The sequence below is a fragment of the Aureobasidium melanogenum genome, assembly GCF_000721775.1.
Source record: "Aureobasidium melanogenum CBS 110374 unplaced genomic scaffold scaffold_7, whole genome shotgun sequence".
Lineage (NCBI taxonomy): Eukaryota > Fungi > Ascomycota > Dothideomycetes > Dothideales > Saccotheciaceae > Aureobasidium > Aureobasidium melanogenum.
In genome coordinates this window covers 301281-326088 of record NW_024470059.1, presented here as the reverse complement: position 1 = coordinate 326088, position 24808 = coordinate 301281, and the positions used below count along the sequence as shown (strand labels likewise).

At 38.9% G+C, this 24808-nt stretch overlaps 8 protein-coding genes across 8 annotated transcripts; 5 read left to right on the top strand and 3 right to left on the bottom strand.

Annotated features, from left to right (window-relative positions):
• Positions 1–294: 294 nt before the first annotated feature.
• On the top strand, positions 295–1602 carry M437DRAFT_65124 (uncharacterized protein; the record flags this gene model as incomplete). Its single annotated transcript, XM_041024549.1, has 1 exon — positions 295–1602. One exon carries the CDS (start codon positions 295–297, stop codon positions 1600–1602), a length of 1308 nt encoding a protein of 435 aa, XP_040880832.1.
• Positions 1603–2017: 415 nt separating this feature from the next.
• On the top strand, positions 2018–2905 carry M437DRAFT_65123 (uncharacterized protein; the record flags this gene model as incomplete). Its single annotated transcript, XM_041024548.1, has 1 exon — positions 2018–2905. The coding sequence occupies one exon, from the start codon at positions 2018–2020 to the stop codon at positions 2903–2905; it is 888 nt and encodes a 295-aa protein (XP_040880831.1).
• Positions 2906–3210: 305 nt separating this feature from the next.
• M437DRAFT_74378 (uncharacterized protein) lies at positions 3211–3816 on the top strand (the record flags this gene model as incomplete). Its single annotated transcript, XM_041026225.1, has 1 exon — positions 3211–3816. One exon carries the CDS (start codon positions 3211–3213, stop codon positions 3814–3816), a length of 606 nt encoding a protein of 201 aa, XP_040880830.1.
• Positions 3817–3955: 139 nt separating this feature from the next.
• Positions 3956–4381, bottom strand: M437DRAFT_46322 (uncharacterized protein; the record flags this gene model as incomplete). Its single annotated transcript, XM_041021244.1, has 1 exon — positions 3956–4381. The coding sequence occupies one exon, from the start codon at positions 4379–4381 to the stop codon at positions 3956–3958; it is 426 nt and encodes a 141-aa protein (XP_040880829.1).
• A 1239-nt stretch (positions 4382–5620) lies between these two features.
• Positions 5621–6966, top strand: M437DRAFT_46428 (cation efflux family protein family; the record flags this gene model as incomplete). Its single annotated transcript, XM_041021265.1, has 2 exons — positions 5621–5818; positions 5869–6966. 2 exons carry the CDS (start codon positions 5621–5623, stop codon positions 6964–6966), a joined length of 1296 nt encoding a protein of 431 aa, XP_040880828.1.
• A 285-nt stretch (positions 6967–7251) lies between these two features.
• M437DRAFT_46055 (uncharacterized protein) lies at positions 7252–9186 on the top strand (the record flags this gene model as incomplete). Its single annotated transcript, XM_041021197.1, has 1 exon — positions 7252–9186. One exon carries the CDS (start codon positions 7252–7254, stop codon positions 9184–9186), a length of 1935 nt encoding a protein of 644 aa, XP_040880827.1.
• A 197-nt stretch (positions 9187–9383) lies between these two features.
• Positions 9384–10343, bottom strand: M437DRAFT_46381 (uncharacterized protein; the record flags this gene model as incomplete). The annotated part of the gene is made up of 2 exons (XM_041021254.1): positions 9384–10181; positions 10242–10343. 2 exons carry the CDS (start codon positions 10341–10343, stop codon positions 9384–9386), a joined length of 900 nt encoding a protein of 299 aa, XP_040880826.1.
• A 558-nt stretch (positions 10344–10901) lies between these two features.
• On the bottom strand, positions 10902–11804 carry M437DRAFT_46420 (uncharacterized protein; the record flags this gene model as incomplete). The annotated part of the gene is made up of 1 exon (XM_041021263.1): positions 10902–11804. One exon carries the CDS (start codon positions 11802–11804, stop codon positions 10902–10904), a length of 903 nt encoding a protein of 300 aa, XP_040880825.1.
• Between the last annotated feature and the right edge of the window lie 13004 nt (positions 11805–24808).

Genomic DNA, 24808 nt, shown 5'->3' with positions numbered 1-24808 from the left:
AAGAAGGCCAGAGCTCCTCAGCCAAAACCTTGCTTGAGATATGTCTTGGCAAGGGGTCTTATGTCGCTGTCCTTCCCACCCTGGCTCGAAAGCCAACATCACTCCTTACAACTTGCATCTGCCATGAAATCCATACTGTCGATTTGATAGAGCATCAGTCGAATTAGGAAGATATCTTCCAGCATCCGAATCAAGAAACTCTCTAGTACGCTCGTTCACCACAATAACGAACGCGTGACAAGAACTTCGTCCGCGAATTGCTCATCAGAGATTGTGCTGTAACAATTTACCCTTATGGAATACATCATCAGAACATTTACATGCGTGGTTCAGCACACCCACAACGCCGACGACATTGTTGAAAATGCCACCGCTCTGTTAGATGGCAGCTCAAATGCAACTGACATCTCGGACCACGACCGTTTAGGGCTTCTCGACTTTCCCGATTCAGTGATTCAAGAAGCAAATGTGGCTGCAACGACGAGCTTGTCCAAAGCCGAATTACTCGAGCGAGCGGCCTCATCCCCATCAACTCTTAGTGCCGGCGAGATTGATCTCCTCAAACGACGGTACTGGCTCGGCCTGACCAGGGAACAAATGACGCCGTCCTTCAGTTCTGCCGCTAAACGAGATCTCTACTCCCTCACACAGGAGCAGCTGCAACAAGCAACAGATCAACTGAAGAAGGTCCGCGCCATGCTCTTCGACGCCAACGAAGAGGATGCCTTGTGGAATGCTGAGATGGAAGACTGGCGCCGTATGATGGATGCTTCTAAGCAGCGGAAGAAGCAAGAAGTCGAGAGTCGACTTCCTACTGCACAGCCCTGGATGAAGCGATTGTGGGATGAGGATCAAGCTGAGAAGAATTGGGGCTACGCCGTGTTTCGTGACCTCAAGGCGGCCAACGAGGAATATGAAGTGAGAAAAGATGCTGCTCTCATGAATGCACGAGGGGCGATCGGCTGTGGAGACACAATTGGTGCCAGATGGAGACTACAGTATCTGGATCAGCCCGAAGATGACAAGGAACTGGAACCAAGCCAGGCCGCCTCAGATGCCAACGACAAAGAAAATGAGAAAACTGCATCAGAGCTTGAAGCAAGATTTCAGGTGTTGCGCCAGCACTTTCGAAAGGTTCGTGATCGCACTCTCAAAAGACAGAGTACAGCTCTCTACCCACAGACAGATCGTAGTGAACTTCGAGATGGCATTCTCAGGAATGTGTTTCTTGTCATCGACCAACAGTGTGTGGAGTCCCTCTCCTCTCAGACGGCAAACGTCGACGACATGTGGGTGTATGCAGTGGATCCGGATTATACACATCCTACAGGTACAACTGCCCCCGAAGTTCCATCAAAGGAGTACAGAGGCTACTTGCGTGTGCGACTACAGCAGTTGGTAAACAACTTCTTCGATGCCCGACGATTTCACGCCGATGAGTTTTCCATGCAGGCACTCTGGACTGCTGCACAAGCAAGCAGAAATCAGGCTTTTGTGTCGGTTAAGGAGTCGGAGCAACATCTTTGGACATTCAACAGATTTGTTGGCAGCGCGCTTCGCCCAGAGGGTGTAGCACGCCCCACGGTCAAGCTTCTATATTGAATCGGAGGGGTAAGGTCACCTAAGCGCATTCATCTACAGCGGGATTTAAAGGTAAAGGTCGTTGACAAAAGTTTGTACGCACTCAACAATACGGTAGCAGCTGTTGCCTAGACTGAGTCAGCGTCTTTTCCTAGACGATAGATGCAGAAAATCGAGGTGAAGATAGGGGGACACCGTCGCTCGCAAAGCCACTCGGATCGCGCCCATTCTTCGCTGACTCATTGAAGCTCCAGCGTATGCTCGGTTTCGAACCTTTACCTGTAGTCGCCTTGCTCTCAGCTGATATATTTCTCTTTTCACACCTCTCAACACTCTCACCAGAAGAATCCCATCGCAATCCTTGCGCGTGCACAAATCTCTCCACACGCACAAGAACACATTCGGCTGAAACCAGGCTATCCTTCGCCTAACAACAATGGCAACCAGTCTCGTACCCACCAGCGATCTCGAGCGCAGATACAGAGATCTGAGCCCAGGTCTTGCTTTGTACCCAGGTGGTAGCTTTGGCGATCATGAAAGTCTTCTCAGAGATCGGGATTACGCCCCCTCGATCACCCACGGAGGACTTCCACGTTACTGGTGGAGGCAACTTGCAGTGGATACAGACAAAGTGGTGTGGATGGAGGACGAAAAGGTGATCCATATGACGACACGTAAGGCATGGGAACGAATCATGAAGTTTCGTCGCGATTTTCTGGCCGAGAGAAAACATACCGACTGGCACCAGAGACTAGGCTATGACGTTCTACTAGGATCGTTCGAACGACCGCAAAGAAGATACTTCGACGAGAGGCCGTCAAATATCATCCTGGCACCAGTGGTCGATGCTAAGGCATGGAAGAAACATTTCACCAAGATACCAAAGCCTGCATCGGGAACAACACGCCAATATGAGCACTGGAGAATACGAAGCGACCGAAATCTGTGGAACCACTTGCGCAACAATCGCAGAATCAACCGGAATGGCAAAATGCTGGTACTCAAAGTCACTGCTCTCGAGTTTCTCAAGTTCTCACTCAGAAGGAATGATCCACTGTTCGAGGAGTTTGATTATCGCTGCCCTTTGAGTTTGTTTGAGAACGAGACGAAAGCTGCTCAGGCTCAACCTTTGTTTCGCGAATTGCTCAAGACCACACCGCGTGCTTTGACTCCACTACGACGCCGTCCAATACGAAGGATGCGATCCGATTCACCATCTACTATGAGTTCTCCAGAGCTACCACCCCTATCAGACTTTGGTCGAAGTTCTTCACTTCCACAGAAGATTGTCGATGTCAACCTTGACGACTTCTGGTTGAATTGAGTCAAGCACTTTTACCCCTTGAAGATCGACAGCGGGGTGCGAGGACCCTGATGTTGTCCGAGCCTCGGCAATGCATCTTCCGCAACAGGAAACCTTACGAAATACCGACGAAGTACGGACGAGGCTCTTATCGCAAAGATGTTCGTTTACATTTGAGCCACTACATATCATTGTCCTCGTTCGCCGTGAGAAGGCGTCTTTTCGATCACAAACCACTGTTCAAACCCGAAACAAACGAGTCTACCAGCTGCATACTCGGCAACACCAACCATTCGAACCGAGCCCGGAAATCAAAGACATAAACCATGACATCCAATTCGAATACCTCTCATACGTATTTCACCAGTATACCTTGGACATCTCGCCTGCTAGCAGCCCCAAACCTCCACATCAGCCTCCTACCATCGCGAACCCCAAAAGTCAGCACCGAAGACAGTCTGACCGCAACCACCCTCGCAACACCCAACACAATCCCCCATTGCCTGGTTTACTACCCGCTACCACGTACCCCCTCCTCCCTCGATGCAATCTCCATATTGCTAAAAGTCGAGAACGGATGTAATGGCCACCCGCACATTCTCCACGGAGGCATAGTAGCAACCCTGCTAGATGAAAGCATGGGCAGCCTATTACAACAGATTGAAGAAAGAAAACATGCAGAGAGTGCTGCGGAGGGATCTGCTGAGTCAATCGGTTCGTTTACTAAGTATCTGAATGTGGAGTTTTTGGCGCCGATGAAGACGCCGAGTGTGATATTGGCAAAGGTTAAGGTGGTGGAGAGGAGGGGGAGGGGCGTCAAGGTTTTGGCGAGCTTGTTTCAGAAGGATGGAGCGGAGGGGGAGTTGGATGGGCAGTTGATCGAGTGTGCGAGGGGTGAGGGTTTGTTTGTTACGCCTAGAGCGAAGCTATAGAGCCTGGGAGTCATGGCAGATGGTCAGGTCAAGGCCATGAGCATACAAGAGAGGATCAATCCAGATATGGTGGTTCATAGAAATATAGCATTAGAACAAGCCTCTAGAAAAGGACTAGGGTATCATAGTATGTGCTTCGTCAATCGTCGCCTTGTATCTTTGCATGCTTGAAGTATTTCATGCCAACCCAGGCAATGACAACCCACACCCAAGCCATGACAGCAGTCAAGATGATCAAGGCAGGGTAGTAACCAACTATAGGCAGTGTAGGATCGTCCTCGAGCTCTGGCGGTGCATAAGGTGTCTCTCCAACATTCCAGGCCCAACTCCATACACCAAGACAGCTTCCCATGCCAACAGCAAAGACGACCCAAGTGACGACCAGCACAACCCAACCCCATCGCTCCGTTTCGGCATAGTCGTAGGTATCATCTGCGTTATGGGCCAGGATTGGCAGGGCGGAGAGTGGGGATGGTGCATGTTTCTGCGACGAGCGTCGGCGCACTACATTGAGGACAGGACGGGGATCAAAGTATGAAGCCGGGCGTGTCACAGTAGCGGCCATACTAAGGTCGTCATCGTCAGTAGTCGAGGCATAGCTCTGACTGGTGGGACTGATTATAGGCGAGCCCAGGTCTGGATGCACAGGCGGCGGGGGCACCGAAGGCGGCGACGAGTTGGGCGAGTGTTCATCAACTAAAGACAAACGACGAGGTTGGAGCAAAGCATGGTGCAAAGCATCGTCAATGGATTGGACGGCATGGTCAGACTGGGCGTCTTTGTCGGGCGTGGTGATTATTTCGGTGGCAGGAGGGTCTTGCTTGACGCGACCGGGACCCAGCAAGGCCGTTTTCCTCAGTGAACCTTTGCGCTTACGCGACTTGAGGGGACGAGAAGGATGCGTCGATTCATCTTCTGCTTGCATTGGGAGACCAACTGCAGCAGGAGCTGAGGTCGACAGCTCGACAGATGTCGGACGTGACAAGAAGTTGAATCGCTGGAGAAGACCAGCAGAGAGGCTCCGGTGCTTGTGCTTGGGAGTTGGCGGAAGCACGATGCTTGCCAAGTGCTCGTCTTCAACGGCGCCTGTCTCAGTTGCACCGTTCATGCCGTTCGTGTTTCTGCCATGCGTTGTCATGGGGCACTCAAAATAGACCTGATGGATTGATGCATCTCTGCAGCAGCTTTGTTCCACCTCGAAATCATGTAGTGTTGAGAGCTCTCTCGCGATGGTAGTCGCGGCTCACAGGACAAGATCAAATCGAGGAGCAGCACGAGTCACGACCATTGAAGCAGGGCAAGAGCGATCTTGGGCGGGCCGAGGGCGGGGATACGCGCTTTCCAACCGCCAACGGTCCACCGCCTACGACGTCAAAAGTGTCGCGCAGAGAGACAAAGACACACCCCCTGAAGCGCGTATTTTTCCATGGATCTGCACAAGGCAGAGAGGTAGTCACCGTCCCGTTCCCCTAACCTCGAGGCCTACTGCATACTGTCTCTACATCTCGCTTTCAATTCGTGTCACTCCTTTGACGCCTTTCCACGACATCCGCTCCCAGCTGGACAAAGAAGTCAACAATTCAACCGTCCTCTTTGTCCGCCGACACTGGCCATGGCTGCCTACCAATTCCCTGTCCAGGATCCACCAAGGACTCCAACCACGTCCGACGATGAGATGGATCCCCAATTAGCAGAGTCGGGTCTGCGCATCAAGCATGCATACAACCAATCTCCTGTCAGATCGCGCCTCTCGGGTTCATTCGATCGTCTATCAGATTCACCTCCGGATACTGCGAGCACCTCAATGAACACTGGCCGTACCGATCTTATTTCACCCACATTCTCACTATCCACTCCCGCAGACGCCTCTTTCACTCCACACACTGTTGTCAGCGAGGTAGACGACTCGTCAGAGAAGGAGGATGAACCCACCATTACCGCCCCGAGTCCTTTCAACTTCACAACACAACAATATTCTGCCACTCTATCACCCGCCAAGCCTGTGAGTATGTTCTCGAACAGATCATAGTACACCTTACTGACGATACTCAGGAAATCAACGTTGGAAAGCGTCGTGGTCACAAGTACAAGCACTCCAGTGTCTCACACCAGATCTTTATCGAACCAGCCCCTCGCGCTCCTCTTCAACTACCCGCTTCTCTCCCCGTCCCTACTCGCAATGAAGTCCAACACAGCATGACATCGAACCAAAAGGCCCGTCTAGCTTGGTGCTTCTGCCACTTCCTGATTGCCGCATACGTTCAATGGAGTGCCTCTGGCTCTCTCGCTATGACAGCTCTTTCGCGCCTACTCTTCTTCGATGCCGCTGGTGCCATTACTTGTGTCTTGGTCGAGACTATGGGAAACTTTGAAGTCTGGAAGCGTTCCAGTGTCAAGCATCCATTCGGCCTTGAACGACTTGATGTGCTTGTTGGCTTTGGACTTGCCGTTTTCATCGGCTTCATGGGCCTCGATGTCTTGTCTCACGGCATTCAGCACTCGCTCGAAAATTTGGGATCTCATGTTGCCCACTCGCCGCATGCTCATCGTCGGATTTCGGCTGGATCTGTTGATGTCGCGGCCCTTCTTGCTATTGTCGTCACTTTGATCTCTGCTCTTGTACTCAAGAACCACGCCCGCATTGGCAAAGCTATGCGCATTGAGTTCATTGCATGCTGGGGCACTGTCTTGAGCAACCCCAGCCATCTTATCACTCTATTCTGCTCTACACTCCTGCTTCTGCTGCCGCTGCTCAGCATTCAAGCATATCACTGGTTCGACGCTGCCATGTCCTTCTTCATTGCAGTCGCCATGATTGGTTTGGGTGTTCGCCTAGGCACATCACTCTCATCCATCCTTTTGATGTCTTACTCGGCGCCTACTGGAGGTGTGACTATCAAGGACGTTATCTCCGAAATCGAAACCGATAAATCTGTTTCAGCCGTTCAAGACGCCAAGTTTTGGCAAGTTCACTATGGACTTTGCATGGCCAACTTGACTTTGAGATATAGAACAGCTGACTATGGTCTTGACTTGGCTAAGACTAGAGAAAGGATGACAAGTCTTGTGCGAAACAGACTTGGTGGTGGTTATGGATCTGGCGGCCTCAAGTGGGAGGTGTCGGTCCAGTGGATACCTGAAAGGGATTGAGTCTCTCAGTTTAATGACCCTCACTGAATTATGATACGAATTTATGTATATTTTTATGCCCTATATCGAATAGAATGAAAAGTGCTTGAAATAGTCGAACTCGACTTCACTCTCTTGTTGATCATTGACTGCGCACGTGACTTGCATCTTTTGCCCGCGTTTGCCTCTCGTGACACCATCGAAATGCTCAAACAACACGCTTTCGAATCAGCAGATTGTCAAGCAGTATCGAATCATCTGCAAACTCGACTTGACTGAACACAACTATTTGCAAGGATATTGAAGATGGCGGCTTCTCAGGATCTATTCGGACGTCTTCAAGCCCATCTCGGCGAACTGGAGGAGGATCCGGTTAACACGGATATTGACGAACGTCTCTTCGAATCATGCTCACTAGCTCTTGCGCCTGGCATCTCCAAGAAAGATTCCATCACACTCATATCACAGCTCTCTCGCATCTTGCCGGTGTTGCAAAAAGATCCGACACAACCAATTCAATTCTTGGTACTTTTGCTGGAGCCATTGACTTACTCGGATGTGCTTGGTCTCAATGCTGCGGTCGACTTTGTCGGTGGACTTCATGTCGCTGCCACTCCGTATAATCGACTGATGCTGGCGCTGTTGAACAAGGCGGCTGGAAATGCTACGGATGCTGCGACTATTGCTGCACAGCCTGAAGTCGTCACTGCTTTGGTAAACTTATGGCTATGCACTAGTGATGCTGGTATTGCCAAGCAGGCGAGTGATGTGTTGCTTGCTCTGCTCAAGGTCGACCACGCGGTTCCTCCCGGTGCTGGTGACGAGCAATCGCTTCCGGGACACAGTCAGGGATTGATGTGGAAGCGTGTATTTGGTGATCAGGACGTTTATGCATTGATCTTCTCTGTCTGCTCGTTGAAGCATACTGAAGGCGTGGAGTTGTCTGGAAGCCAGAGGACACTTGCTCAAGCTCGCTTGCTCGAATGGCTTCCTGAGGTCGGTGCTATCAACTGGAATGCTATCACACATGCACATCATCCAGAGGTTGAAAGACGCTACACTGATGGCAAAGGAGAGGGTATGCTGTATTTTGCTGTAGCATGCATGGTCGATACGGCTAGCGATGTCCTGATGCATCGCTGTTTGGTCGAATTTTACGCCACCCTGCTCCAGACAATCACGCCGATCGAGTCAGCAGCATCACCACATTCGTCTGCTGCTCTTGACTTTCTCGTCCAACACAAGCTGCATGAGAAGGCAATGAGTTTCTACCTGGACCCATCCAACCCTCGTCATGACCCTTTAGACGTACAATTTCTGTACGCACCTTCGGCAAACTATGTGGCTGCCTATGCATCATCATACCCTTCACACTTCCTCTCCAGCCCTCTCAAGCCAACTCTCATCAAACGTCTCCAAAGCTCTCTGGACTTATCGCCTAGCCGCTGGGCACACGCCGAATCACCAAAGCACGATCTACACATTCTCGCATCCATGCCTCGTAGCTCCCTCCTCCCGACCAACAACAGTTGGTCTTCATCTCCACTTTCCCTGCTGCCTTCCAAGTCCACAAATGCAGATGTTCTGGCTACACTAGCTACAGTTTTCCACGGGCCCTCAAAGCAAGAAATCATCAATTATCCAGCTTCATCGCCACTTATGAACACCACCCACGACGCAACCTGGAAATCTGAAGCGCAGGCTGCTTATGCGCTCTACTATCTCTATCTCAACCATAACCCTTTGTTGTTTTCTGATCTCGTGCATCATGCTGAGATTGTGGCGTTGAGGGAAGTGGCTCTGGCTGCTATTGCTTTGATCCGCAGTATCGCAACTGCAAATTGGTTGCCTCTGACCCCTGACTCTATCCCTTCCGTTCAAGAGTTCCGCGCCGTCTTACCTTCTACCTCTCTCGCCGAACACCACAGAGGCTTTTTAGCCATTCTCTCACCACCTTCGCTGGAGTATTGTCTTCCTTACCTCCTGTCCCCATCCCAAACCTTCTCGAATTTAGTTGGTGGAGTGGGAGACAGCGAAAACTCTGCTTACAGGGTTGCAATGAGTAAATTTGAGTGTTTGAAGGAGGTGTACAATCGGCTTAAGGTGTTTTGTGAGGAGGGAGGTGAGGAAGGAAAGGAGTGGGAGGATGTGGTTAAGACTTTGAGGAAGAAGGTTGATGAGGGACCTTTTGGACGCATGGGAGGGGAGGTTGGGGGGAGGATTGCTACGATGGAGTTGTGAGATTGTGCACTCAAAAGGGTTGCAATGGGCATTGCATCTCGTTGAGGTTGGAAGGACGGAAATGGCTTGGACTTTGCTTTGCTTTACTTGCGCACAGCGTACAGTATTCACATACCAAATGATCATGAAGAGACAAAAAGTTCATTGCCACACTCCTACCACATATCAGCTTATCTCGCACCCTCCAAACCACGCTCTCACTTCCCAACAACTTGACCACTCCCATACCTCTCCCTCCTTCTGCCCCTCAAACACTCAAACACCCACACGAAGACATTCAAAAAGCACAATGCTGTAGCCACCCAGCTCAACGCCATAAACCTTCCTCCTCTACTCGCCTCAACTCCCACACTTCTCCCATGCTTATTAACCACATTCCTCGCCTTGGTCGCCACAGCAGTTGTGATAGCCGATGCCAGAACACTAGCAATAAACGCAAGGATCCAGAGTAAGGTATTCACAACAGCAAATACTCTCCCATGAACGAAAAGGGAGAGGAGAGAAATGAGGGAAGCAAAGAGGATCAGAGCAGCAGCGATGCAATAAAGCACAAAGGCCGCTTTTTGCGCTATGCGTAGGGTATGTATACCTTGATTGACTTGCTTCGGCCAATGCAAGTCTTGTAATGTAAATCCTGTGTGGCTTTTGTTGAGTTCCCTTTGCAGCGCCGCTTCAGGATCGAACTGAAACCCTGCGGTGCGATTACTGCATCCCGTAACATTCTGCTTGATCTCCGATTTGTGGACCGTGGCATTGGGCAAGGACGTAGGTGTATAAAACCCCTCGCAATAGTCCAGCAGATGCACAGAGTAGAAATCATGTAATCCTAGTTCTTTTGCCAAAGAGTTGATGTCGGAATTGAGATCAGACTCAATACTGTTGGTTATACTGTCCCAAATCGATTCAAAGATATTCGAGTCCGAGTTGCTGGAGGACGTTGTGTTGAAGACATTTGTGCCGATGCGAGATGTGTTTAACGTGATGATAGAGTAATCCTAGAACTCTTGTTAGGAAGGGGATGTGGATAGAAGAGAGGACGAGGGGCGAGAACGCACTTGCATAAAGTTTGGTTTGCTGCCGGCGAATATACAGAGCATGGTCAAGACGAACGCTGCAAGGCCAAAGATGACCGGTATCAATGCTGTAGGACGCAGCATCCTCGCAAAAGGGGTATGGACAGATTTCGAATGCGCAGGTGCTAGTTGTTACGGCTCTTCTTCAGCATCAATACGAGGAATTGAGAAGAAATGGCAGAAATGAACAGAATAAAGGAGGTGAGACAGCGACAGACAGAATCAAGTTTATCTTGATTTGTGAAACTCACATCACAGCAAACAACCTACTATCATCTTTTCTGGCGTAGTTACAAGGAATTCAAACATGACGTCTGATTCATTCCAATGAAGTGCTGGCAATGTCGTGCAAAAAGCCGGGCTGCGACAAATGCCAAGATATGCAGCCGCTGAGGTCTTGAAACGCCAGGTTAATATACAAATACCTGCTTCGTTTGTCTTTTCATGATTGGCGCTTGATTAATCGACTGGTTGACCGATCGCGTACTGTGTTGCACTTTGCACGAATGAGGTGACACCTGTGAAAAACAAAGAAAATACTTTTCTTGCTTGACAAATAATCATAAAATAATATCGTACACGTTAATCATGTCTTGTAGCTCGTGTCTTGTAGCGTGATTGGAGTCGACCCTTGAGGCGCAATCACATAGAGGGCTTGCTGGGTCTTCGTTGCGTGTGCTGGTCAGAGGCAGAGGAGCCACTGTCCTTCCTCGCTGAGGAATTCGTTTCGAGTACTGGCCGTGGATCTAGCTTGTCCAGGAAAGGGTTGTAAGGAGCAGCAACAACACTATCACGCTGCTGGGATGAAGCAGCATCTCCTGGCCGTGCTTGTTGATCGCGGTGAAGCTTGTCCAGGGACTCGCCAACGATGTTGTATTTGGACCATTCGATAGGGGGACACCGGACAACATCTTGCGGTAAGGGGACCGTTGGGAAGCCAGAAGACTGAGTTTTGATTTTTGCTGGTTGTGGCTGCAACATGGAACCATATGAGACGGGATATGGTGTGGCCGTAGACTCGGCTTGTGAGTCGAGCGGGTCTTGCTCGTTGGTGTTGGAAGCGCCGAGAACAGCATCGTCGTCGTCTTCCATGTCCTGGTCTTGACAATCCTCGATGGACCATGGTGGTGATGAAGGTTTAGCTTGGGCAGTGGCGATTACATGTTTGCGATATTCTTCTGGTCGTTCGACAGCCTGGCGCTTGATGTCCTCAAGAGTGCGCAAGTCTCGCTGAGCTTGTAGGCGTTGAAACTGAAGGGAAGAGATGGCGGCGCGCAAGGCTATGGCATCGGTTGAATCATGACTGGAGAAGGGCAGCGAAGGTGGCTGCTCTATGAGCTGAGGTGGCTGCGGTGGTAGTATGGGTACTGGTTGGGTGGTAGTTGCGAGCTTGGCTGGTTGGGCAGGAGGCGTAAGAGGGCTTGCAGGAGGCGGCTGTGGTGACGGCGACCGCACTGCTGATGACGAGACGGATGTCGACAAGGGAGGAGGTGATGCCGATGTCTTTGGCGATGGCCCGGCTGGGTTGGCGATGCTGAGGGCCATAATATCCAGCCAGTGTCGATTATTGACAATTGTGCTCGAGTCTGTGCTGATTTTATGCCGTTTTTGTTCGCGACAGTCAGGCACCGCTTGCCCCACAGACCACTGGTCGCAACTTCCGCTCCTGAACTTGAAGAGGGTCTTTGACGATCTCGCTCCTCAGAACGAGTCTTAAATTTGCATGTGATCACAAGAAGCAGGTCACCAATTGTAGCTTGATATCTTCAAGTACACGAGTGGCTAGAGTCTAAAGTTCATATCGTTGGTTCATTGCTTTTAACGATGAATCACAGATCACGCAACCAAAGCTTGGCCTAGACTTATGCCTTATGAATATTGAGCAATTTTCTCCATCCCCTAGAGATCACTACTTGGATTAGAGTAGCTATTTTGGTGACTAGAGCTAGCTTTAAATAGGTAAAGGCATATTACATTCTTATAAAATTATACTATTATACTCTCTACCTATATTAGTAAGTAGTAAAGTATATATATTCTAGTTAGCTCTTTAGTAATATAACTATACTAAGCTATAAATATTATTAACCTATCTATAATATATAATAGGAACCTTAAATAATAAACTAGTAATAACTTCTTAGTCTAAACTATATACTTCTAAAAATAATAGAGTCCTTTAGGTATTAGTGCCTTAGTACTATATTAGTTAATATCCCTACCTTTACTACTTAGCTAGTTAGATAGTTACCTTTAGATACCTTTAATATAATATTAGTTAATATCCTATACTTTAATATACTCTATTAGTATCTAAACTAGAGGCTCTTAGCTATACTAAAATTTATATAAAAGCTTCTATAGTTACCTAGAAAGCTATATATAAGCTAGCCTACTTAGAATAAGAACTTAACTAGACTATCTAAATATATTGTTTAATATTAGATAATATCTATGTCCTTAAATAACTATTTAAGACTAGACTAACTAGTATGCCTATCTAGAATATATCCTAGTATATATTTCTTAATACTAACTAAACTATAAGTTAGATTATAATGTTTTAAAATACTTACTAGGGTACTAAAGCTATAGATAATAATAGATAATATCTAGTCTACTATACTAAGTATTTCCTTTTTTATATATTTATATTAACTAGAGTTAGTAAGATATTAATTCTTACTATTATCTTAGTTACTATTTGCCTAATATATTATTTATACTAAATTAGAAAAGTATATATATATTATATTATAGGTAGTAACTACTATTTACTAAAGTATCTATAGCTATCTAAATAGATTAGTAATACTAGTTACTAACATATAAGATATTAAGTAGATATATTATATTATTAAAGAATATCTACCCTTACTAGGTATACTACTCTAATTATTATTAATATTAGATAATATCTACTAGATTTATATTAGTATAGCTATAATAAATCTATATATAACTATAGCTTAGTAAAGCTAGCTTTACTCTTTATTCCTAGAGATTAATAAACTACCTAACTAACTATAACTATATTAGTTAATATTTATTAGCTAACTTTATATATTACTAAGCTAGATCCATTTTTATAAGAAGGAAATAATACTACTAGTAACTCTTTTTTCTCTTCTAAATTATTAAAGACTATTTATTACTACTCTCTATTTTTTCTAGATTTACCTACTAAAGGATAGTTATTAAAAAATAAGAATAATATTACTACTAAGCTTTTAAGAGCTCTTTCTAATTTCTTACCCTTAAAGTTATAGTAGAAGGAACCTATATACCTAGAAATACTAGATATATCTTATACTATCTTTCTAACTTATAGCTATAAGCTCTATCTTCTATTAACTAGTTAGTGCCCTCCTAATACTATTAATCTATTAAAGTTTAGACTATAGCTAATATTAGACAATATTAAGAAGGACTACTTTCTAACTAGATATAATAGTAGTAATTAGACTTATATTTCCTTATTAGGAGAATCTTTACCTATTAATTAGTGCCCTATTCTAAAGTTTAGAATTCTTAAGTAAACTACTTCTATTCTAATACCTTAATAGAAAATACTATATATACCTCTTCTAGGTAGTATAGCTTTTATAATCTAGGTTAATCTGTTTACTAGTACCTATAATAGATTAGTTAATACCTTTATTAAGAAGGTAGAAGCCTATATTAAGTTCTCTATTAATATTATAGCTATTAACTAGGCTAAACTAGATAACCTTAAGCTCTAGACTCTTACTACTAACTTAAAGGATAATATATACAAATAGTATAATTTATAGCCTATTAAAACTTATAAGGACTAGGAGATGCTATATATAGCTATTATAAATAAGTTCTAGGTATAAGAGAACCTAGATAGAAGTTTATTACTTATACTATAACTTGAATATCTAAAGTAAGGTAATTACTTAATTAATACTTATCTTATTAAGGCCTATAAGCTTTTTAATCTTATATTAGGTAGTGCCTACTCTAAGAGTCTTAATAAAAAGGCATAGGCCCTTTATAAGACCTTAGATAGTATCTAATCTAAGAATATTAAGTCTAAAGTCTTAATACTCCTTAAAATGCTAAAACTTATTAGAAAATCGCCTTTATTTAATAAGCTTACTAGCCTAATTAGGATAGCTAAGCTCGGCATATCTACTTCTAGTTTTATTAATAAGCCTTATATTTTAAAGCTTTTAGAAAGAAAGCTAAGTAACTCTAAGCTTAAGTTATAGTAAATAATAGTAGACATAATAAGATAACTAGTAAAAGGACTTAGCTAGATATTTAGCCTACTTATATAGATACTAATAAAGTAATATACCTAACCTTTTACCCTACTAGCTACTAATTTTTAGCCGATATATCTACTAAATACTAGTAATGCCTAGTTACCTAAATGTCCTATACCTTCCTAACCTTAAGAATACTCTAATACTACTTCTTATTTCTAATTCTTATATAAGAACTTAGCCTATCTAAACTACTAGAGGTTTAGCTATTTTAAGGCTAAGTATACTAAGAAAGTATCCTTAGAAAAGAGAGTAAAGCGCTAAACAGCTTTTATTAACTAATATAGCCTTAAAGCACTACCTTTTTAGGCTAAGAAGATAAAGAATATATTACCTACTTAAGTGCTAGTAAGTATAGTAGCTATAATAGAATAAGAATAGCTAACTAATAGTTATATTATTATAGAACTTCTATTAGAAGTAGGTTACTTCTTACTAGTAAGTAATATTTACTAAGTATAGCCTAATAATATAAACTTAAATAAATTAATCCTTAATATTATAGCAGCTATTAAAGATAGTAAAAACCTAAATACCTTAGATAAAGAGTATATCTTTATAAAAGCTTATAAAGCTACTTAGGCTATAGTAGCTAAGTATATAAGAAAATAAGTATAGATTTCTTCTAATAATAAGTATATATATTAGGCTTAAAGATAAGTACTACTACTACTTTTATATACTCCTTATTATAGTAAACTACTAGTAGATATCCCTATATATACCCTATTTATACTATCCCTAGCTACTCTTACTAAAGTATAGAAATAGAAGAGAGTGTTATAGCTAACTATTCTTAAGGAAGAATAACTAGTTATAGGATTTATACTCGTAAAGAGGAGTATTAAGTAAGTAAAGTAAGTAGTATATAGTAGTATAAACTAAAGGGACTATTAGAATAACTATTTAAGTTAAACGTAGGACTTCCTAGTAAAGACCTACCTACTTATATATTCGAGCGACTTATAAGGAATAGGTAAGTCGTTTATAAGCACTACTAGTGCTCGCCTTTCCTAAGTACTCTAGTGCTTAGGTATAGGTTAGTTAGTTAGTAAGCACTCTAGTGCTTAAGATTCTATAAGCACTAGTACGCGCATAACTACTAGTAGAGCTTCCCTATAGAGTGCTTACTAGCTTATTAGTAGGCGCTTCCTAGTTACGCTAGTAACCCTAGCTACCTATATATAGGATTATAATACTATCCTCCTTCTAGTTTAGCTTTACCTCGAAGCTTATTTATAAGTATAACGGTCGTAGTTTATAGTTTTGTTATAGGTATCTATTATGCCTTTTTCTTCTTCTAACTAAACTAAACGTCGTCGTAACCTCGCTATTAAAATTAATTATAACGGAAAAATTATACCTACTCCTTATAGATCGTATTATCGCTATAATACCGTTTATAAAGTCGACGTCTATTCTAGTCGCTATAGTAAATGCGTCTATCGTACCTATCGCTATAATCTCGTTATTACTTATAGTAAGTTCGACCGTCTTACTAGGTTACGTTAAAGGGCTAAGAAGGAGCTTAAAAAGGTAGAGGATAAGAAGGAGCGTATAGTAGAGAAGCTATAGGTGTAATAAGTAAGGATTCGTCGAATGTATAAGTAGCTACGCTATGCTAAGAATCGCAAAAGTAAAGCTATTAAGTAGGAACTAGCTTTAATAGAGGAGGTAGAGTAGATCGAGCGCGATATAGCCGCTACTACCCTAGTATTAGAGGTTAAAATGTCCTCTAACTCTAATCTATACCTTTTCGATAATCGGTTATAGATAGGTATAGACTAGTAGTCTACTATTAACAATTTCGATTAGACTCTCTTATCTAGTAGAACTATCGTAGAAGGGTCTAGTAGTTTATAAGGTGTTTCTTTAGTTTCTAAGTGTTTTTCAAATATAAGTACCCCTTCTATTTTATAAGGTATCGCTAACCTTATTTTTCTAGGATCTTCTCTACTTTAAAGATGTCGTCTTCTTTAGTCTAGAAATAGAATGTTATCTATAACGGAGTTTCTAGGTCTACTAGTTCTAGTAACGATATATAGAATATAGGGTATATTTTTACATTGTCGGGAAGCTAGAGTTTATAATTAACTAGTCCTCTAACTTCTAAAATTAAAAATGATCTAACTTTAATATAATCTAGTTTTCTTATTATCTATTAAGATCTTAAATTTTTTATAAGTAAGTATACTTTATTTCCCTTCTTTAGCTAAGGATCCGGTTTTAATTTCTTTCTACTTTCTCGTAAACCGTCCTAGGATAATAGTATCCTTTATCGTAGTTACTTATATAACTTCTTTAGCTAATCGCTAGTAATTATTGCTTTATCTATGTTTAGATGCTAAGATCCTAGCTCTATGAACATGTTTAGGTATTTCCTAAAGTTAGTATAGAATAGTATGACCCCTATTATAGTAGAGATTTATTAATTAAGTACTAACTATACTATAGGTAAGTAAGTAACCTAATTGTTCTAAGCGTAGTTAATATAGTGTTATAGATAAGCCTTGAGCATCTAATTAGCTCTTTCTATCTAGCTATCGGTCTATAGATAGTAAGCTGTCGATAGCTTATGTTTAATACCTATCGTAGATATAAGTGTCTTCTAGTAGTTCGAGGTAAATAATTTATTGTAGTCCGTTATAAACGACTTTAGTATTCCGTAATATTATATTAGTCTATCTAGTACTAAATGTGCTAGTTCTTCTATAGTAATTAATTTTATATAGGGAATAAAGTGTATATACTTTGTTAATCTATCGACTATTACTAGTATAGAGTTATATTTCTAGTTATAGGCTTAGTTATCTAGCGATCTCGATCCTTATAACCTAGTAATAAAGTCTATAGTAACTTTGTCCTATAGCTATAATAGTGGATCCTAGAATTAGATCTCTCTATACTTCGTATGTCGAGATAACTTATTTATCTAATAGTTATAGCATTTCTAAACGTATATGGTAACCTTCTCTTTTATCTAAAAAAAGTTAAAGTTATGTTATATAACTTCTATTATCTTCGTAATGCTAGGGTATCTATATATTAGATTATTATAGTAGTCTCTAATATACTATTCCTAATGTCGTTTAAGTACTTAGTATCTATCGTATAAGATAGGAAACTTCTCTTAATTATCTCTTATAATTTGTAATATAGCATTAAACTCCTATACTCGTACGCTAAAGGTTCTATCTTCGTTTATTTATAGGATGCTATACTATATAGCTTCCTTACCTTCTATATAGTTAATTCTTCTACTAAGTGTATCTACTTTACTATTATCTTTACCTAGTATATACTAGATTTTAAATTTATATTATCTAAGGAGTTTAGACTAATATACTTGCTTATAGTTAAGAACTTTAGTAGTTATAAAGGTTAAGAGGTTCTTATAGTCTATAAGGATAGTTAATAAGGGTGCTCCTTTAGCGTAAACTCTCTAGTACTATAAGGCTACGACTATAGTAAGAAGTTCTTTATTATAGATATTATAATTCTATTCTACTAGTATTATCTTACGTAAGTAGTAAGCTATAAAATGTTATTTCCCTTTGTAGTCTTATATAAGGCATACTCTAATCGCTTAGTTAGATATATTAGTCTTAATGTAGACTAGCTTCCCTAAGTTAAACATTCTTAGAGTAGGTCCGTTAATGCATGCCTATTTAAGTACTTTAAAAGCTTTCTATTGCTATTCTTTCTATATAAATAGAGTATCCTTCTTTATAAGCTCTACGAGAGGTAACACTATCTAGAAGTAACCTATAATAAACTTTTAGTTATAGTTTATAAGTCTAAGGAATAATTATATGTCTTTAACTATCTTCGGTATTAGCCATTCTTTAATAGAAGTAATCTTTAAAGGGTCGATCTAAATACTATTAACTCTAATAATGAAGCCTAAGAATTTAGTGTTCTTTATATAAAATTTACACTTCTTTAGGTTAGCCTTTAAGTTACGTTCTTAAAGCTTAGTTAATACTTATTATACGTCCTTAACATATTATTTTAGGTCTCTATTTATATAGATTAGGATGTCGTCTAGGTAGGCGACTACTATCTTATCTAGGTATTTCTTTAGCATGTTATTAATTATTATCTAATAGGTAGCTAGGGCGTTAGTAAGTCTAAATGGCATAACTAAGTACTTATAATGTCTATAGTAAGTATAAAACGTAGTCTTCTATTCTTCTCCCCCCTTTATTTAAATAAGGTTATAGGCTCCTTTAAGATTAATCTTTAAGAACTACTTAGCCTTTATAAGGCGATCCTATAGTTCTTTAATATTTAGTAATAGGTAATAATTCTTAATAGTAATATTATTTAACTTTCGGTAATCGACATATAGTCTTAAGCTACTATCTTTCTTTAGTGTAAATAGAATTAGGTAACCTATAGAGGATTCTAATTTATAGATAAATCCTTATACTAGATTCTCGTCTAGGTATTCTTAAAGCATCTTAAGTTCTTTTTCGGATAACGTATAGATAGGTCTAAATATAGGTTGCTTCCCTAGTTCGAGTCATATTTTGTAATCCTATAGCTAATACCTAGGTAACGTATCTATGTTTGCCTCTTCCTAAAATAAGCGTATCTATTTGCTATATTATCTAGGGATATTAGAAGGTGCATAACTTCCTTTACTAACTCTTACTTCGTAGCCTATCTAACCTCTAAGATCGGTGCCTATAGAGCTAGTATTATAGTTCTTTACTAATACCTTAGTCGAGATAACTATAACATATGCTATTATAGCCTAATTTCGCCCTTTCCTCTTATCTACTACTAAATGCTATTAGTACGTAGGTCGCGGATCGACTATATAGTCGTATCCCTAAAATCTTAATACTTTCGATCTCTAGTTAATAGTTAGATTATATTATTTTAACTAAGGTATTCCTAAGACAATATAGTAATTAGCCATTTCTATAATATCTAGGATAATGTCTTTATAGTGCAATTAAATAACGAGCTCTATTAGTAGAGTCTCTTCTATAACCCTAGGTAAAGCTAATTTGTCTATAGCCATTAATTTATACCTATATTCTTTCGATTTAGTAGCGATCCTAAATCGAGCAACTATAGCTATCGATATAAAGTTTCTACTTGCTCCGAAATCTATTATTACGTATAGTTGTCTTCCGTTAATAGTAACTAGTATATAGAACACCGTTATTAATAATATAGACACTAGGGCTTAGATCGTATTATATTCTTATTAGCTACCCTTACTATAAGAACTTACTCTTTTCCTAAAATCTTACTAACTATAGAGTTAAACCTAACTCTATCTTCTAGTCTATATTCTTCGCGGAGGTGTCTTTTATACACTATATACTATTATCGTTATGCCTATATATACCGAGTTCTTAGTAATTAAATGCCTTCTCTTATACTATTAGTAACACGTTCTCTAGTAGGAATAATATATCCTATAGGTGTAAAGGTACTACTAAGTAGTACTCGCTTAATAATAAAGTCGTTAAAAGCATAGTCGGTAACTATAAGTTAGTAACCCTTAAATATATTGCAGATTTAATCTAATATTTCATTAAAGTTATAAGGATATAAGAATCTCTAGTTTCCGACCTTTAGGAACATTTCTTTAGCATTATTAATAATAATGCTAAACATTTTTCCTATATACGATAGAATGCATGTATATAAGTCTATAAGATAGTTATTATAATCGCATAAGTATCGTAATCCCTTGTCGTTAGAGAATTCCTTATTACTACTCTCCTTATCGTCGTTATCTAGTTCTAGATCGCTCTTAACGTCTTCTTCTTCGATTTCTCCTTCTTTAATTTCTCCTTCTTTAAGATCATCCTTTCTAGTAATAATATTAATCTTATTATAGCCTCCTCTACCCTTCCTTTCTAATTAGGTAAGAAACTATCTAGATCCTATTTTGTCGCTATAGTAAGTAAGGTAACTATCGTTATAATATATAGTCTAGCTAAGTAATGCATATTTGTTAAAGGTAACTTTAATAACTCTATTTAGGTCATCCTATTTAGCGAATAGTTCCTATAGTTTAGCCTAATCCTCTTAATTAGCCTTCTAGAGTTTATTTAGCTCTATTAGCTTCCTAGGGTCCTTCTAAATAGACTCCTTAGGTTCCTGATGCATCTAGTTAATATTCTCTAGTTTACGTAGCGTTATATTAAATTATCTTCGAGGTACCTTATTCTTCGAATAATAATTCCTTACTATATAGCCTTACTTACTATATCTATAGTAAGTTATCGAACTCTTCTCTTTATACTACTTCCTACTCTTTAATCGTCGACCTTTAGTAATATCTAGTTCTATTAGCTAAGGTCTATAAGGATCCTAATACTAGTTATTATTATAGTTAAACTTTTTTCCTTTAAAGTTGTTATTACTATAGTATAGAACATAACTAGACTTACTATATAGGGCTATGTTATAGTGCCTTTCTATAGCATGTTCGTAGAGGTTATCGTTAATTTCGATCGATGTATAGATAAGATTATTAAGATCTTCGATTTTTATACTAGCTCTTATAAGTTCGTCCTTAACGTTCTCCTTTAGACTATATTAGTATATAGTTATAAGAGTAGAGTTATCCTAATCGGTAATCTAGGCATACTTCTAGAACTTAGTAGCATAATCGGATGCTAAAGTATATTAACAGATATGCTAAATAAGGCATATAGTAACTTTATCTTTATTAGAGATACTAAAGATACGGCGGATCTCTTTCTTAAACTTAGTAAAGATAGTAAGGATACTATTAGTATCCTCCTTACTATTAGGATACTTTATAAGCATCGGTTTTATCTAGTACTAGGCTTTTCTATAGAGGTAGGTCGTAGTAAATAAGGTCTTCTTATTAGCTTTAATAGGAGTAAACTAAAAGTACATCTCTATCTAGGTAAGCTAATCGTTAAGTTCCTAGCGGTCTCTATAATAGAGAACAGGCTTAGTAACCTTAGTGTTATCGTAAGTAGTAGTATAGGTACTACCGACCTTGCTAGGTATATCTCTTAGGGTATTACTTAAGTAACTTATTCTAAGGGCGTTTAAAGTTGTTATAGCTAACTATTCTTAAGGAAGAATAACTAGTTACGGGATTTATACTTATAAAAAGGAGTGTTAAGTAAGTAAAGTAAGTAGTATATAGTAGTATAAACTAAAGGAACTGTTAAAATAACTATTTAAGTTAAACATAGGACTTCCTAGTAAAGACCTACCTACTTATATATTCGAGCGACTTATAAGGAATAGGTAAGTCGTTTATAAGCACTACTAGTGCTCGCCTTTCCTAAGTACTCTAGTGCTTAGGTGTAGGTTAGTTAGTTAGTAAGCACTCTAGTACTTAAGATTCTATAAGCACTAGTGTGCGTATAACTACTAGTAGAGCTTCCCTATAGGGTGCTTACTAGCTTATTAGTAGGCGCTTCCTAGTTGCGCTAGTAACCCTAGCTACCTATATGTAGGATCGTAATAGAGAGCTCTATATAGTTCTCTCTCTTATTAATATACTAGGATAATATAAGAAACTTAATACTATTATAGCATTACTAATTAATTCTATAATATACCTATTTATAAAGCTAATAGATTAACCTAGGGTATAATTATAGATATATTACTAGTATAGACTAGAGAGCTTATAAAGTTATTATAGTAACCTAAGAGAAAAGATTAGAATATTAATAAGGTATAAACTATATACTATCTAGGTCTTTTAGAGAAATTATTAGTCTCTAATAAATGTTTTACTAGAAAGTATAAAGCTCTAATAGTAGAATCTGCCTTAGAGAGTAATATAATTTAAGCTTACTATATAGAGCCTACTAAGGTTAGAAAGTTCCTTATATATAAACTAGCTTACTATGTCTTTAAAAGTAACTACTACTATTTTCTTTACTATTATTATACTATAAGAAGTATCCTAAATTCTATTAGATATTTATATAAACTTACTTATATCCTTCTTAATTCTAGATTAAGTCTTAATCTTATTAATAAAAATATTACTTTAAGCTTAAAATTAGAGATAATTCTTATTACTCTATACTATTTAAAAGTTACTAATAGGTAGGTAGTTACTATTATATTATATACTTAGGTTTATATTACTCTTAAAGGTAAGATTACTTACTCTATTTCTATACTAGTAATACCTAGTAATACTCCTTACTTAGTACTATTAGGTACCTAGGGTTTATTTACTTTTAAGGCTAAGAGTACTTTCTATCTATTACTAGTAGCATAGACTATTTAAAAGACTCCTAATTCTACTAAGATATAGGTAACTTAGAATAATAATACTAAATTATAGGCTAAAATCTAGCTAGCTATAAAGGCTACTAAGTACTATTATAAGACTTATCTGCTAGATATTAATTCTATTATTTCTTAGGAAATTAGTAAGTTGATTTATTTTAAGGATACTTCTATAAATATAGAGAGTAACTTTTCTAGATACTCTTTCTAAGAAGTATATATAGATCTTAATAATAAGATAGTTAGCAAATTCTTAGACGAAATAGAAAGTACTAACTATAGGACTAAGTATAATACTAGCTATAATACTAACTTAGATAAAGTCTAAACTATATACTACTCTTACTACTTAACTATCTTAGGAAAAGGATACTACTCTTAAATAATCTAGTATTTAAGAATAATAACCTACCTAAAGTACTAGAATTATAACCTATAGTACTTAATCTACTTTACCCTTTTAGGTAATAGCTTAAAGAGCTACTTCTAGTAGTAATAGCTATCTAGGATTTATTAGAAGATAATTATTCTAATAGAGCTAATATTTTAATAGATAGTAGAGATAAAAGGGGGATATTAACTAAACTCTAACTAGCTTACAATATAACCTTTTCTTTAAAATAAGAGCTTAAAAACCTACTATAAACCTTACTAAATATAGGTTTGATTAATCCTTAGGATATCTAGAGAAAAGCCTTAAAAAGAAAGAAAAGGTATATTAAAGTCTAGAATTAGTAAAAAGGGTACTTAATAATAGTTAATATACCTACTATAGCTATATATATAGAGACTAATACTAGCTATACTATACTACCTAAGAGGTCTAACTATATTATGGAAGTTACCTATAGTTTAGAAATATAGCTCTTTAACCTTTTAGTAAAGTAGAAAGTTATAAGATTATTATAAAAGTATTAGCTATTTATAGAAGATATTAAGGATATTAAGGATAAGGACGATAGTAGCCTATAACTTAGATCTAACTTTATTTTAGTCTTATATAATTTTAACTATACTTAGATAGATATTAAGCAATATTAGATAATATCCTTAGGTACTAGCTTTACTACTAAGAAGATTATTTAAGAACTCCTAGATAGTTATTACCTAGAAGTACTTATATGCCTAGCTTTACTAGTAACTAAGTACCTTTTAGTTATTAAGAAGAAACTAGATCTACTAGCCTTTAGAAAGATCTCTAGAATGCATAATAAGAAAAACTACTAAAATAGTAATAAGATATTTTAGTCTAGTAAGTAAAGGAACCTAATAATTTATATAAAGGAAGTAGTAGAGAAGTATAGGATATATAATTAGAAAGGACTCTATTTTTCTCCTTCTTCTTTAAGATATAGTAGTAAGGAAAGCTATAATCTCTAGAGACATTTAATACTATTATTTATAGAAACACTATAGCTAGGGATATTAGCTATTCTTATTAACTCTTACGGCTATAATAAGCTAGTACTATAGGCGCTAAGTAAAGATAAAGCTACTAAGATATAAGATAGGTAGGCTAGACTAGAAACTTATATAAATCTATTACCTTTAACTTAGTTAGATAAGAAGAGTAAGAAGGTAATATATTAATATTAGATAATATCCTTAAAACACTACTAGCGCTATTACTAGGACCCTAGATATATAGAGAATAGTAAGAGATAAAGTAAAATATTACTAGAAGGTATTATATCTAGGATATTATCTATTCTTACTAGAACCTAATAATAGTATATGTTATACTAATATAAGCCTAGTAGTTATAGAGAGTATAGCTTTTCTAGCTAGAATGCTTAACTTAGTACTATAGGATAATCTTACCTTAGTAAGCCTAATATTAGATAATATTAGATAATATCCCTATAAGTAATAATAGCTACTAAATAATATCCTTTACCTTTTAATAAGAAAAGCTAGAAAGATATACTAGACTCTAACCTTAAGTAGGATATTATACTAAACAGTTAGCTATAATAGACTACTAGAAAAGAG